This window comes from Lepisosteus platostomus, chromosome 8, assembly GCF_059453375.1.
Source record: "Lepisosteus platostomus isolate fLepPlt1 chromosome 8, fLepPlt1.hap1, whole genome shotgun sequence".
In the NCBI taxonomy this organism is placed as follows: domain Eukaryota; kingdom Metazoa; phylum Chordata; class Actinopteri; order Semionotiformes; family Lepisosteidae; genus Lepisosteus; species Lepisosteus platostomus.
The window spans coordinates 5,706,994-5,722,697 of NC_142618.1; the positions used below are offsets into that span (position 1 = coordinate 5,706,994).

Consider the following 15,704-nt stretch of genomic DNA (forward strand, 5'->3'; position numbering starts at 1 on the left):
GACCTCCTGGGAAAAACTAAGGTTGCTGCTGGAAGAGGTGTTAGTGGGGCCAGCAGGGGGCGCTCACCCTGCGGTCTGTGTGGGTCCTAATGCCCCAGTATAGTGACGGGGACACTATACTGTAAACAGGCGCCGTCCTTCGGATGAGATGTAAAACCGAGGTCCTGACTCTCTGTGGTCATTAAAAATCTCGAAAAGAGTAGGGCTGTAACCCTGGTGTCCTGGCCAAATTTCCCATTGGCCCTTACCAATCATGGCCTCCTAATAATCCCCATCTATGAATTGGCTTCATTACTCTGCTCTCCTCCCCACTGAGAGCTGGTGTGTGGGGAGCATTCTGGCGCACTATGGCTGCCGTCGCATCATCCAGGTGGGGCTGCACACTGGGGGTGGTGGAGGGGATCCCCATTACCTGTAAAGCGCTTTGAGTGGAGTGTCCAGAAAAGCACTATATAAGTGTAAGCAATTATTATTATTATTATGACCGTCACCGGGACCCGCAGCGCGGCCGCCAGATCGCCGCGCCACTCGCCAGAGCCACAGCGCTCCCCCACACCCACGCCAGCTCCTGCCGGCGGCTTCACCGCGAGCGTCTCGGGGGGAAACGAGCACCTCTTACAGATGGCGTCCGATTGGGAGGGTAGGAAAAACGTCAACTGCAGGCAAAACAAATAAATGGAAGGAAAAAAGGCTTGTCGGGGTCGGGGGGGGGATGATCTAGAACTCGCAAGTCCAGAGACGAACCCAGGGACTTACACTATACTGTACATGTGCCACAAAAGAAAAAGTTTTAAAATGAACTGCTTTGAAATGTTCCATATAAACACCTTAAGATTACAATCGCGGATGGTGCAATGCCTACCTCATACACTGTCACAAGGAGCTTCTCAAGGCAATACGGCTTTTGAAATGAAGACAAGACTTTTTCAGCTTGGACCCTATTCTGCATTTCTGGCCTCAGTTTCCTCTAGCCCGGCTGGCAGTTTTATGCGGACTTGGACATTGCTGTGTTGTTTCGCATTTAATAATGTAATTCTGTGACGCTGGGCACAGTTCCATTCAATTTCATGTTCAGCCATGATGCAACAGAAAATTCCTTCCTATTTTTCTTTCACAAGCTCTCAGACATTGGGAAAAGATATTGTAGCAGAGCCTTTAAACATTAATTTCTGTTTCAAAGGCTCAACAAGTCAAACAAATCAAAAATCAACAATCAACAAGTCGTTGTTCAGTTTTGTCCAAATCACCACTGGATCCACCAACACCATAAATTTGCTTCCCTAATTCTGTCACTGGCAGATACTAAACTTGCTTGTGAGAACGATCCATTCTTGCACTGTGCCGAACACTTTCACAGTCCTCAGATCCTGCCTCAAGACATATCCTTTGATAATCTCGTTAAAAGCTTTCATTAGCCTTCAAGTAACATTTGCAAGACATCGCTCACTAGAACCGCACAACACTTGTCGAATGTTTTTACACCCAGTAAAATTGTACACCCATGTTAAAAATAACATGGACAGTGGTTGATGTAGAAATGACATGTAGATATATCCCACACATTAAATTCTTTGGGTTAATTTTAAGTAACAAATTAAATGGACTAATATTGACTATCATGAAGCTTTCACTGCCAGCCGTGCCAGTACCGGTGTCAGGAAAGTCTCCAGTGCCCTAAACTCCAAGGATACCCAGGCCATGTCTAACCCACCCAAACCCAGAGACATGTTAGCTGCACGGTGACCCTTGGAGAATCCTGGTTATCTGATCTGGTGAAATAAGTGATGTTTAGACTACAGACTTATGCAGTTCTTATGCATTTCAGGTTTGCACATCTAAAGAATAAAAAATGAAGATGCTAAACCTCCCATTTTTATGAGCTAGCATAAAAAGAGCAAACTGCTTTGAGTGTATACAAGAACCTGTAAGTTAACTGCACTAGGTATTGTGTATATCAATGTGTGTAATTCAGTAATTATATATGGAGCTTGTTTTTAAGTTAACCACCACTGCAAGAGCAAAAATGTGAATGTGAATTATTTTACAGAGCTCACAAGGTTCCTCCAACAGGAAAAAAACACTGTCATAGAAGGACTGTTTTACCTTTAAACAACAAATCTATGGTATTATTCAAAACATGTAAGAAAATGCAGGCAGCATAAAAACAGACTTATTTCCTGAGCAGAAATAATTGCAAACTGATAGCATTGAATACGAAACATTTGAATATTTTTGATTAATAAATACTTCTGATTAACAAAAGTAATAAGCTTTATGGCAATGCCCAGTTACTGTACTTATCTTGTCAAGCTAATTTACATGACAATAAAAAGCGTGCTCCATCTAGAAGTTAAAGTGGCAAGGGAAATTAACCACCACTGATCAAATAAATTGAACACATGAAGATCACATCTGTTCCTTCATATTAAGCACTGACTGTGCAAATTGCAGAAAAAATATATTTACCAGTACTAAAGCAATGTGATCATTTGTGATCTGCAATTTACCCCAAGGGATTAATCAAGTATCTATCAATCATTTGTCAGAGGAATGTATTTACTTATTTACCAAAGCGAAACATAACTAGCTAAGTAAACCGCCGTCGGGAGACAAACAGATACATCTCAGAAACAGTGCAGTTCCTTAAGGAGTGGGGCTGGTTCTTATACCAATAAGCCATCGGGGAATTTCTGTTGTTCACACGATTACTCACTCTGCTGTTTGCATGGAACAAAAACAATCTCAGGACTTCTAACTTGCAATTCTGCTTTAGAACAAAAAACAAAACAAATATTTGAACAGCTGTTTTAAATGCCTAAGTTCCCCAAATTAAGCTTGTTCAAAAAACTTCTGAAGCAAAATACTTGGAACATAAATTTGGGAAGTTTACGAAATGTCTTGAGCAATCGGAATCACAAAGAATTTTTTTTTCTCCCTAGAGATGACAAAAATGATTATGCTTCCATTAATTGTAAGGGAACATACACCATTTAAGTGTGCTCAGACTGGAAAAATTCCAGATGCAACACCCTTTACATCAGCATGTGAAATTCTTACCAAAATCCAAACGCTCCTTCACATATGGCATCCAGTCAAACAAACAAACACGATCTATCCTTCAAGTATTCTCAGGATGAAGAAGGAACCACAGATGTTTTGCAGCAGGATAGCAATGGAGTTCCATCAGGGAAACAGTCAAATGTAAGGAAGAAAAACAGAAGGAACACCAGTGGTATGGTATTATAAAGGACAAGAGGGCAGTTTTCAAATCAAGAAAGGGGGCTAAACGGAGGGAAAGGAGCGATCCAAACCTGATGGACATGGACACAGATTCGCACATGGTAAACATGAAGCAGAGCTCTCCTATGTGCTGCTAATGTCACGCATGCAGGTGAAAAATGAAATGGCAGAAATTCGGTTGTATCCTGTAAAGAGGGTGACATGAGTGCAACATATCCAAGGACCAGGGAAGCTTTGAACACATGTATATACACTAGGGCAAGGTATAAAGCAGCAAAGTGTTACCATTAAATGCAATCAACTTTGCTACGCTGTTTAGGAAGAGCACAACACTAAAACCTTCAATGTGTGTTTCGAGTTCGTCCTCACAGTGCCCACAATGTCCAGTGACTGCTATTCCAAGCCACTATAAATAAAACCATGCAGGAACATGTCTGCTTTCTGGTTAGAGAGAGCAGGCCAAAGACATCCGTTACCTCAACATTTATGTTATAGGAAGCAGAGAGTACCATACCAAAGAGCTGAAAGCTAACAGCCCTAGAAAGATTAGGCTACCAACTGAGTACCACAGGAGCAAGCTTCAACCAATGACACTCAGGCTGCTTTAAGAGGTACAATTAAAAAGCAAGCAGTTTCAGCGCAGCAGAAAATAAAGTGGTCTTAAATAAGTCAAAACCCACATCTTTTCAAAACACAGAACCATCTTTAACACTACAACGCGTGCTTGAAAGGCTACCGAATTCAGAAAAAAAATCACATTAAACGATGAAAGACCTCATCTCGTCTTTGACTACGTGCTTGGTCCACTCATTCTCCAACTGCCCTGTCTGATAAAGGGTCGCAGGAGGAGGCAGAGCCTATCCTGGCACACAACGGGTGCAAGGCCGGACACACCCAGAGCCAGTCTTGCACACTCCCACCAGGCCCATTCTCCCAGAATGCTCGCTTCATGCGCTACCAAAAGCGGCCCCAAAAAAGTTCTTGCTAGATAATTAATAGAAATAAAATTACACATTTACAATGAATTTGAGCTTTCTACAAACGTTCATCTGTCGCCTGTCTCTTTGGTCTCCAGACAACACAATGCCACAGTAGCATGCAAAGCACAGACAACTGGGATTCATTATTTCCATGCAGTGGCACTAAGTGGATTGTGTGACCACTGTCAATACCCGTTTCCCAGTCGTTACGATCATTTGCTGTAGTGTAGCATGCAAGAGACGACAATATCAATTTGGAGTGGTTAATGTTTCAGAGGCAAATAAGACACTTCAGATGGAAGTGCTTATTTTATTACTGTAATACTAAATCACAGCCCCTTGCCCCACATTTATTTCTACAAACTAGACCAGCCTCGTTATTTTATTAAGTCATGGCAACTAATTTTTCAAAAGTAAAAAAAAAAACACTTCATAAAGTGTGACATTCAGACGATGTAAAAGATCAAAAGCAGACATTTAAGAGTCTATGCAGCTTAAATTCAAGTGCTAACTACAAACCTGAAGCCAACAAGATACAAGTTTTCACAAGCATCCCAAGCAATTCTACATGACAGGGAAGTTTAGCAGTTTTGCAGAGCTCTTTTAATTTGCCTATGACACCATAACATCCTCCCCACCAAGTTCTCTTGCAAATAAGACCTGCTCACAAAAATCCAGAAAGAAATTCCTCCATTCTTGTAAACTGTCCTTCATTTGTTGAACAAGATGAACGAAGGTGCGTGTGGGGGAGTGTAACATTCGTAGATTTTAGCAGCATCTTGCTGTACAGACAGCTCTGACATGTGCTTCTCTCCCAGCAGCTTTCCTCCGAATGAAGAGGCAATCAGCAACAAACTACGCCTTAAACAGCAATTATCTACTTCAGTTCTGCCCAGCCATCCAAGCTAAATGGCATGAGAGTCATTCATTAAGCTACGTTAATACAATTCCAGGGTATTTACAGCTGGAGCTGGTAAACTTTTTTTACTACAAAATCAAGTATCTTACCTCTGTTGCCATTTTCTTCATCCTGTAAAATAAAAAAAATAAAAATGAATATCCCGAGTGATTAGGCAAATATTCCTTTTTAGCCTTCAAATGTAATCAGGTAGTATTAAATGAGTTAACTATAAGGCTATGGAGTATATTTGTCTGCTTGTGGGACTGTACAACTTATTTTGAATCAGCTGATTGCACGTTATCAGACAATAACGAACCGCATTCTAGCTTACTGCAGAATGTGCCCCTATAAAATGTTAAAAAATGAACTGAAAGCAATAAAAAACTTATAATAGGTTTACTGTCAAGCCAGCTTACAGTAACAGAGCAGTTGTATTCACCATTTTCCAAACTCAGTACTGAATAAAGCACAGATGAATGCTGAATTAGCGTGGTCACAGATTTCTCTGTTAATCTCTGAACGCTGAAGCGCTTGGTGCAGTAGTTCTGACACCAGATCAGCACTTCTTCTAAACTGCTCACTGTTCTCTTCCTTTTGTTTTCCTTGCTGGTGCAGCAATGGAAGACCTCATGAATTCTCCATGAGAATGGGCAGGTTTGCGTTTTCACTCTTCCTGAAGTCACCTAGTTACAGTATTTATTTTACCAACAACATTCCTATTGATTTTAGCCGAGACTCCGCCACTGCCCATAAAAAGCATATGGAAGTGATTAAGGAAACCCAGCGAAATCCATGGCCTGCTCTTGACAACAGCTCCAAAACAACTGAAGGGGTGCACAGGATTTCTTTGTGAGCGGTCTGCTGAGTCAGACACGTAATTCCCCTCGTTAAACACTTCTCAGACCCTGAAAGCGATCAATCATTTAAATACAATAGCAAAGACGCAGTGGCAAAGGGCAGCAGGAGGAAACCCAAAAATCAGAAGGGAACGGAGGGGGTGGGGTGGGGGGGGTGTTTTGCTCAAAAGGTGTTGATACAGCACGATTTTCTCGGCCTGCAACGCTGGCCCACGCCAGACAACGCCCTCCTGCCGCGGACTGAACGAAGTGACACTCCGGGGGCGTGGCATTTCAAACCCTAGGTCCGGCAGTCCTTCATCTCACTTCCCCATCCCTTGAACAAAACCAGCTTTGCTCTTTGGGGGGGGGGGTCCACACGGGCCCAGCTCCAGCAGGTGAGGAGGCGGTGAGGTTCGAGTGTTCCTCCCCTCGGGAAACCCTTCAGTCTCCCTCTCGTGGCTCCGCGGTCTACACCGACAGGGCCCCCCCGGGACGTCCCTGCGGCTCTGTGCCACGGGGCAGGGGGAGGAGGCGGCTCACTCGGCTCGGCTTGCCTTCAGGGACGAGTGGACAGCGGACTCGGGCGGGTAGACGATGAAGTGGCGCAGCGTGAAGCCGAAGCCCTGGGAGGTCCGGCGGAGCCGGAGCGTCTTCGGGCCGGGCCAGGAGAAGGGCTCCTCCTCCGCGGGCGACGCCAGCGCGCTCTGCTCCTGCGCATCCTTCTGCTTGGCCTGCAAGAGCGAGAACACGCAGCTCAGTCGCACAGCAGGCTCCTCTCCTCGCCTCCAACGTCTTGCCACTTTATTCAATGGAGGACTTGTCCACTTCTTGACCAGTACCACAAAACACTGCTGCAGCTACGGCAAATAACCCTCCATTTTCTACTCACTAGGAAAGCGTTATATATAACAATTCAAATTATAATGGAACTTTTTAAAGTTTGAAGTGTTGTAGCACCCTCGACTATCTGCACACGCCTGCCTGTGTTCTTCCTGGCGCTGAAAGAACGCAGGTTATTTCATCCTCAGGCAATATCCTCAAAGATGAGATTTTAAACCATTTTAACTGATCCACCATCAACCCGCTCTTTCTGCTCTGTTTCATACTGCTCCAGATGTAGGAACGCCTTTTACTGTACAATAGAGCCATAGGGTTAAAAATAAAATAATGACTTTCAAACACTCATGGTTCCTGTAGCTTCGCACCCCACAGTGACTTTAATACCTACACTCGCTCAGGCATATTAACCTGTCTGTCTTGCAAACCCGGGGACCAGCTCAGTGATGAAAAACAACACAAAAAGAGGACTTGCTTTTGGCAGTACTGACACTGTCTCCCCCAAACCACATTAAAGTTTAGACAGTCTGGGCCTTAAACATAAGAAACATGACATTTTCATTTTAAGTGGTTCAGAAGCATTTCTTTGAACAAATGTGTATTTACATTAACATGCAAAATTTTTAAAGATCTTTTACACAATCAGGATTTCAATCTGTAGGCCTATAAGCATCACTAATATAACAAAAGCCTCCATTAGTGTTTTCAATTACAACAACTTTACTAATAAAGCGTAACATGGGTGAGAAAAGAGTTGGTCATTTATCAATCTCTAAATCACACTGATAATCTTCAAGAATTGGAGCACATCCATTCAAAAATATTATCTAAAAGCAAGCAATGCTAAGTGTTAGAGTAGTCAAGTATCAGGTGCTCCTTTTCATTTACATTTGCTCCTTTCTACACATACAAACGTAAAGCTATTTTTGTGTACTACAAACAGACCACAGCCTGGAAGAAGTGTCAGCTTAAAACAAATTGGCTATGATTTCAGAATGATGCCTATAAATTGTTTCTGCATAAAAACAAATAGCACTGAATGACAAGAATATCTTTTACTCAGCATCATATTGATAAACAGTGAAATACCTGCCAAGAAACGGAACTTCTAAACAATAACAGGTTGTAAAATTATAAACTTCCCTCTTAGATGTATTTTTTGGTTTCTTTAAACACCTACAGATTTTTACAGAAAACAGCATTATTCCTCATGGCCCCTACCAGCTGTACAGCCCCTCCAGAGGATGGGCTGGGCTTACATAACATGGGCTGATGAGATCATCTTGACCCAGGATTCTGGATGGAAATGTTCAGCAACAGCCCAAAGAGGGACTGTTATTTAACAGGGAAACTTTTAGTCAAAGCACTGGGAGTGAACGAACGCCACAATGCATAAGGATTAAAAAATTCAGAGGCCGAAACGTGAATTTTCAGATGGATTTACCGAAGAGGTATTTAAGGAAGATAAATCCCAAGAATTTCTGGTGTGCCGCGATACAGACTGCGTACTTATCTATGCATAAGTAACAGAACCTTAACAGACAGATGTATACAGAAAATCTTCAACACAAACTGTAAATTATGTCCCCAAAAACAGAACTATGAAGATGTGTCCTTGCCGTCTGCACAAACATGCAAGCAGATGCACCTGAAGTGCACTATGGTGCTGCCTGCTCCTTAAAATATTTATGAATTTATGTAACTCCATTCCATTAGTCTGAAAAAAATATATACTAACCGGAGTAAGTTTTAAAATGCTAAGAATAACTACAATACAAGAAATGACTATACAGTAAGAACAGTAGAACAATTAGGTTTATTGTCCAAAATACTCTTATAGTTTTACTGAACATGATGAAGCTGTGCAATCTCAGACCTGTGTACTCATTGTCCATGTACCTTTCAAACTCCGCAATAACCCAAATCAATACTATCAAAGAAAAGTAATCGATTGCAAAAGCCATTAAATAGAATGGATTTCTTGTCAAATATTTATAAAAAGACTTTCACTCCTCTCTTTACTGATAAAAACTTCACAAGGCTATTTGGTGTTTTTATGTTAAACGATGCACAGCAGGTACTCTTGTGGGACTGATTCTGAATGTTGGAGAATGAAACCTAAAGCACACCAGGCTGCTGACAGGACTGCTGTCTGTAAGAGGACTTCAACACATCCCCGCCACGTCTCTCTAGAGCACTACAGCTCTTACGTAACGAGCAGAAAATAACATTGGCTGACACGAGGTGCGGAGGTTATCTCCAGGAAGCATTGTGTAAGAATGCTTACCTGTTAATTGAGCCAATCCGCCTGTGACATTCACTTCTAAATCTAGCCTCTTCCTGCCACTTCCCACAGATATGAGAACTGCACTAACCTCAAGACAAACTTATGGCATTTAAATCTCCTATTAAACAGAAAACTAAGGGACTTTCTCCCCAAGTTGCTTTTGGCAAAATAAAGCACTGCATATCATTAAACAGAACGAGCTAGAAAGAAAATAATACTAGATGAGATAGCAGCTAGCATTTAAAAAGGGACAGGTAACAAACGACTGATGATGCGAACTGTGAAGTGAAGCTCGTCCAAAAACCACTTACCCCGTAATCGCCACAGTTCCTTTTAGAAGACACTAGTATTCTTCCCCAGGAAACCCCATCACAGCACTTGAGACCCAGCTCCACGTCCCTGCAGCCCGCCCGAGCGAGGAGCTTGAACCAGAGGCCGTCTAACCCGGCCAGCTGGGCCCACTGGCAGCCCAGCTCCACCGGATCGGGGTCGCACATCCCGGGCTCTTCACTCCCGAGGGGCTCCCCGGCGACGCCCCATTCCCGCGGCCACGCACACCAGGCTGGGCAGAGGGAGCGGCGCAGGACTGCCTCCCCACCTCTCTCCTCTCGCCCGCGGGCGTCCAGAGCCAGAGCTGCAGCCCGGCAGTGCTTCCCCGGGACTGACCCGCCTCGCAGTGCTCGAGCGCACCAGACACGTCCGGGAGTGTGCGCGAGCCTGCTGGCTCGGCTGAAGAACGGGGAAGGGTAAGCTTTGGCAGCTCCCTGCTCACTTGCTCTCTCTCTCTCTCTCTCCTCTCAGACAGAAGCAGCTGCCACTAGCCTGCACATTACAGCCCCCGAGCACCCCACCCAATCTCTAACACACACAGGTTGGATGCACGAGAAATTCCACAGGCCACACATTCTAGCACCGCCGGGACAAAGGCAGCAGGGCTGTGCTACCCGGGACAGAGGGAGAAATACTTCGGATTGTTTTGCTGCTTTGGTAAAGCAGACCAGAGAACGAGAGGGATCCTGTATGATCTGACTACGTAAAAAGGACATCTACTTGATAAGAGGGTATGAGGTGTCTTTCCTCCCTTCTCTCTCAGCATTGGACAAGATGAAAGTTTGATACAATGTGCTTCCTTCTCTTCAGCGGACTGCAGTAAACAAACCCCCAGGTACCTTAGTCTAAGTTTTTCAGTCCTGTTGCTGAACAGTCAACCAAGACCAGTACATCAACTGAGCTACTTCTGTAGGGATGTCAAATACTGGATTTTTAAATGATCTTGACTGAGGGCATGCACCTCAACATTAAGCACTGTTCACTGTATCAAAATACTTTAATCTTGAAAGTCACAGGATAGCTTTAGTGGAAATAACTTTGCCCACCTTTTTAAATTTAGCTAAAACATTTCAGGCCTAATTTTGCAGATCAAGAAACACGAAACAGAAAAAAATAAATTGCAGAAGGTTATTTTCAGATTAATCTCCTTGAGAATTAGATTTGAGTTGAAAATTATTTGAACTTGTTTTCTTAAATTATATACTAATGATACAAGTATAATGGAGAAAGTTTTAAAGTTGATAAGAATATTTAAAAGATATGGTTACCAATAAAAAGTACCTTAAGTCTATGTTACTGTATTATATTTATACAGCTAATCAAGTAATTAGATCAATTGTGTTAGAGACCTTGGATGGATCAAAAACCATAATATTTAGGCCTCCAGGAATCAAGTTCTAAATCCCCTACTGTAGGGTAATTCTGTGAACTATTCCATCATCTCCGGAATATCTTCAAGGGCAGCCAAACCAAACATTAAGGGTATCACAAGTTGAGGCTCATACACACATTTTGGTTGCTTGATAAAACTATACTATTGCTACAAAAGGTTAAAGGGGGAACTACAGTCCCAATTTCTCGGGCCGTTTCTTAAATCTCAGTAAAATAATAACGGAATTTAACAAACTCCAAATTAAGCGCAAAATCATGAACTCTGTGAAAGCACTGAATCGTCGCCTGTACTGTATGGTGTCTTCACGGGCAAGAGTGAACTGCGATGTGAGGCAGCCCTTCCTGCTCACTAGTCACTGCAATGGCTAACGTACTGAGATGTACGAGTGAATAAGTACAGGTTGTGCAGCAGACATTTCACTGCAGAAATGTTCCAACGTGATCTTCACGCAGAGTTAGTAGTATTTGTCTCCAAAACCGTCTCCAAGTCAAACGCAAAACTGGATTAAAAGAGATGTGTTCACGAGCCTGCTTGTTTACAATGCCATAGGGCCGCTTCACCTCAACCGACGTTTTTGCGATTTGTTCTGAATCGCAGAACATGGCGTTGTGCATCCCTGGAAATTCTGTCAGTTTTGTCATGCAAATTGGAGATTTTACACATTCCTGTGTATATTTTACTTTCATAGTGGTTGGAAATGTACTCAACTCTGAATTCTTTATGACCCTGAAATATAAAAATATTGGTGCAGTTCCCCTTTAAATAGTGAGCATTATCTACTGACATCTGAACAGGAGTGACCGGGTTGTGAATGGTCTGAATCCAGCAGAAGATCTTTTGTTCAGTGTATGTTTTGTTTTTTTTTAGGACAATGTCAGTCATTCTGGAACAAGCTCACTCCCTCTACACAACACTGAAGTGGTCCGGTTTGTCACACTGTCCATGTTACCGAGTCACTGTGACACTCCAATATGCAATGAACCGTTCAAGCATATAAATGTACTGCAGCACGCACGCATGCAAGACGAAGAGAATAAGACATCAAATCTGACCAGGTTCAGGTTCAGCACCATTGCACAATTATGATAAAGCTGAGGTGTATTTGAAAACCCTAATGTAGCTCTCAACCTCCACTGCTGCCTGCACCGCTTTGGTTGTCAAAACATGCTCTCGCGCCACTTATCAGCTCTTTATTATTAAGAATTAAGAAAATTAAGAACGCAAAAAATCTTCACTTTTACGTTGACCACAAAATACAGAGGTTTGCTGAAACAAAGCAGTTGCACACAAACGCCTGCGCTTAACCTGTGTCTGATTTACTTGACCCAAAAACAAAATCTGGCCTGATTCGCACCCCCAGAAAGGGCTTCTTACACCCCCAGGGGGTGTGCACCCCAGGTTAAGAACCACGGCCCTAAGTATCTGACAACTAACCGACATCGCCGTACACTCCTGACAGGCCACGGACACTGAGCAACGCCCTGCATTAGGGCTGCAGTCGCCATGCTTCACTCCAGCCCCCCTTGCAGAAGCCCCCACCCCTCCCCCCGAGAGACCTGCTGAGGTGCTGCACGAGTCACGTCGTCAAAATGAATTCAGGGAAGCCTCCCCCCCCCCAAAAAAAAAAAAAAAACAGCAAATGAAGTGCCAGCGTGTTATAATGTATTTCTTATCTTAAACAAAGGAGGCCGCAGCAGACGGGGCTGTGGAAATTGAAGCCGTCTCCTGGCCTCACCCAGTGAGCCCCAGGGAGCAGATGGGGAGATGGCAGGGCTGACGGGGCTCCTGTCTGCAGGCTACCCCCCGGCCGGCACACACGAGGATCATTTTACAAACATCTGCGCCTTTAGCTCTTCCGCTCTTCGTGTATGAAGCCTTCTGGGATTACATCCACGCTGAATATTCATAACATCTGAAAAATGTCATTGCCCTGGAAAGTCCTGTTAATGACTATTGTACAAGCAGCAAATCTGAAATACACCCAATAAAGAAACTCTTCTATAATAAAAAAAAATAGAACTGCATTGGTAATTAAAATTACAGACTACCCTTCTTTTAAGAATTAACAATACTTGTGAGGCAGAAGACAGTTCCCAATCATTCACTGACCAACCAATACTCTATTTTGAATGGTCTTAGTTTAATAAGGGCCCAGTAGTATACAATGCCACAGCAATACAGTACTTAATTCTTCCAACGTCCGTATTAGACGTACTGCGCACTAGAACCCAACAGCAGACACCTCTGTGCCTTGTTATTTTCTCCCCACTCAATTCAGAGTGCTGAACGTCTCTCCCCAATCTATATGGTTAGGCTGGCTTGTGCACATGCAACCCAGTGCAACCTTTTCCCTTTATGCCCTGAGCTTTCATACTGCCTGATTAAAAAGGCGGAGAGTGACAGATTAAACCAGACCGCACCAACAGCCCTCTTCGCTCCGAGAGGTGAGGGAGCGAATCCCATCAGCGGACTGATGGCAGGAGCTCTGAACGCAATTGACTAAGTGACCCCGAGCTCAAGGCTCACCAGCCGCCCCGTCACAGGCCAGTGCGTTTCCAGCAAGGGCGGCAAGCATGCTCCGACGGCTCTTGCCCGGTGTGTGCAATGCACATTGCTCTATAGTAAACCTAAAACGTGTTGTGTACATGAAAATCTTGGACTCGTCTCATCCGTATGCTTGCCACTGAGAAATGAGGAGATTTGTTTATTTTTGTTCGGCTTCTTACTTAACACCACTTGAGCCAAAACAAACAAGTGAACTCACGGGGCCTGACTTTCAGTGTTAACTAGTGGATACCCAAGACCGGTTTTTACCAAGCCATTTATGGAAATGTGTCCTGTAAACAGCCATTAATTAGCCTAAAAGGCATCATAAGGATCTGCAAATGACTGCTGCTTTCCAAGTTTTAAATTCCCTTTTGAAGAGCTGATCACGTTTCTTGCCCCAGCAGAGGAAATAAAACTCTATACCGTGCTACTCACATATGCACCATTCGTCGTCTTTAACAGAAATATACAGCATCTCGGCATGTGCTCTCTATTAACTATCCAATATGTCATCTTTAAATACTAACATTCTGTAGCAGTCCATCTACCATTTCTACATCACACACTCTGAAAATTGTGAAGTCTGAGAGGGCCTCTGTAAACTCCTTGGTACCTTCACTTTGCAAGACGGCTGATTTGCTTACACCGAACTGAAAGTAAACACCAGGCGTTTCATTCATGGCATGCGGCGGCAGCACCTTTGTTCGCAAGCAACTTTCCTGCGTTTAATCACAAGAAATTGCTGGCAAAGTATATTCTGCTCATCTGAGCAAATATCCTGAGAAATCGCAACATTTCTCTTTCGTGAGGGTCGAGAAAACAGCTGTTACTGTACTTTTCCAAAAACGTATTTGACCTCTTCGGCTCCAAAAGTCCTCTTTGCTCACAGGTCACCGCCTTAACCTTCAAAGTTCATTTTCAGTGTCACTTCACTAAAGGATGATGAAGAAACCTTTCACATTCAGTTCACGAAGGAAGGTAGTATAAGTTTGTATATTTTATTTTTCGGCAAAACATCACAGAAAGGTTACTGTAACCTTTTCAAACTTCTGAGCGGTGAGATTTGTTACACAGCTGAATATGCAAAGCATTCCGGACCTCCGATACGGATGTACGGTCTTTATTCAAAGTGCAAGAAAAAAATAACTGGCTCCACACAGGAAATAAAAACCACATACCAGGAAGGTTTGTAGAGATTACAGAACGAAATGCTCCAGTTATAAAAGCTGGAACATATGGAAGGAAAATATGTGGAAAACACATTTCTACGATCATAAGGCCTGTTTAAAAAAGGCATGTGAAAAGCCTAAGCAGTTTACATCTAAGTCCAATTCATCAGTACCAAGCAATGCATAGTGGACCAAAGGCCATTAGCAAGGTCTGGCAGCAGTCTGCTCTGAAGGCCCTTGTGGCCACAGGATCTCCAGGAGAAACCCTGTCAACAGCACAGCCTAGCTGCTGGTCAGCCGTTTTTGTTTTTAACCAAACGTTCCCTGAACGCGAAAACATTTGACATTTGTGAGCCATCTTGCACAGTCCAGTGTTGCGTGTATGACATCATTTCAAAAATTTACTGCAGGATGTGAGAACACCCCATTAGGAGTTCATTATTAACATTTGGACATTTTAAACTCCAAATGGAAAGAACTACAGCATACAATAAGTTTATTATGAGCTGCATCGGCCAAATTTTGTCTTTTAGTAAAATGACACCAAGTATCAGTTTATAGTACTGGACCTTCTCTACACAATTAAAAAAAAAAGTCAGAGAAAGGCTTTTCATTGTGATTTAACTGAAACCCTTGGAAGCTTAGTGCAAAAACCAGCAGAACTAAATAGAAGTGAATAAAAAGAAATCTGAGGATTGGTGTTTTACGAGCTAGCTAGCCGTCTTGCGCATACTTTTAAGGGTGTAAAGTCCTGCAGGGGTGAAAAAAGGTATTTTCAAAAAATGACTGGTGCTTCATGCTGGAAAGCAATGTTGTAGGTTCCCTTCAAAACGCGAAGCTCAGCAATGTGATTAAAACAGGACACTCAGCAGTGCTGCAATAGAACCTCCACTCTTATTTCCACATCGCCTGCCGAAGGGCCCAGGCAACACCACCACGGCCACCCGCAGACAGCAGGGCCAATCATACACAAGGCATGGGATCGGGGGCACGGAACTCCAACCGATACTTTCGAACGATGTGACTGATGAAGAGTAAGGATTTATATACCCAGATTAATATGTGCTAGTTTTCCGGCTTTACAAATAAACCTAAATTACCCCCTTAAAAAACCTTGGTAAGAGATTAAATATTAAAATTCAATGAGACACTGTAGTAATTCCTCAGTCAAGAAAAACATT

At 43.2% G+C, this 15,704-nt stretch overlaps 1 protein-coding gene across 7 annotated transcripts in view; it reads right to left on the minus strand.

Annotated features, from left to right (window-relative positions):
* Nucleotides 1-15,704, minus strand: part of LOC148655552 (rho GTPase-activating protein 21-like) — a 105,225-nt gene that overhangs the window by 52,705 nt on the left and 36,816 nt on the right. For 3 of the 7 annotated variants that reach the window (XM_088642172.1, XM_088642173.1, XM_088642171.1), the window contains 2 exons: nt 6,515-6,691; nt 5,229-5,250 (listed from right to left, as the gene is read on the minus strand). In XM_088642172.1, the coding sequence (XP_088498298.1) occupies nt 5,229-5,250; nt 6,515-6,691 (199 nt within the window). Of the gene's footprint in view, nt 1-5,228; nt 5,251-6,514; nt 6,692-9,395; nt 9,827-15,704 lie in introns of those variants that run through there. The other 4 variants (XM_088642170.1, XM_088642168.1, XM_088642176.1 and 1 more) reach the window with 2 other exon arrangements.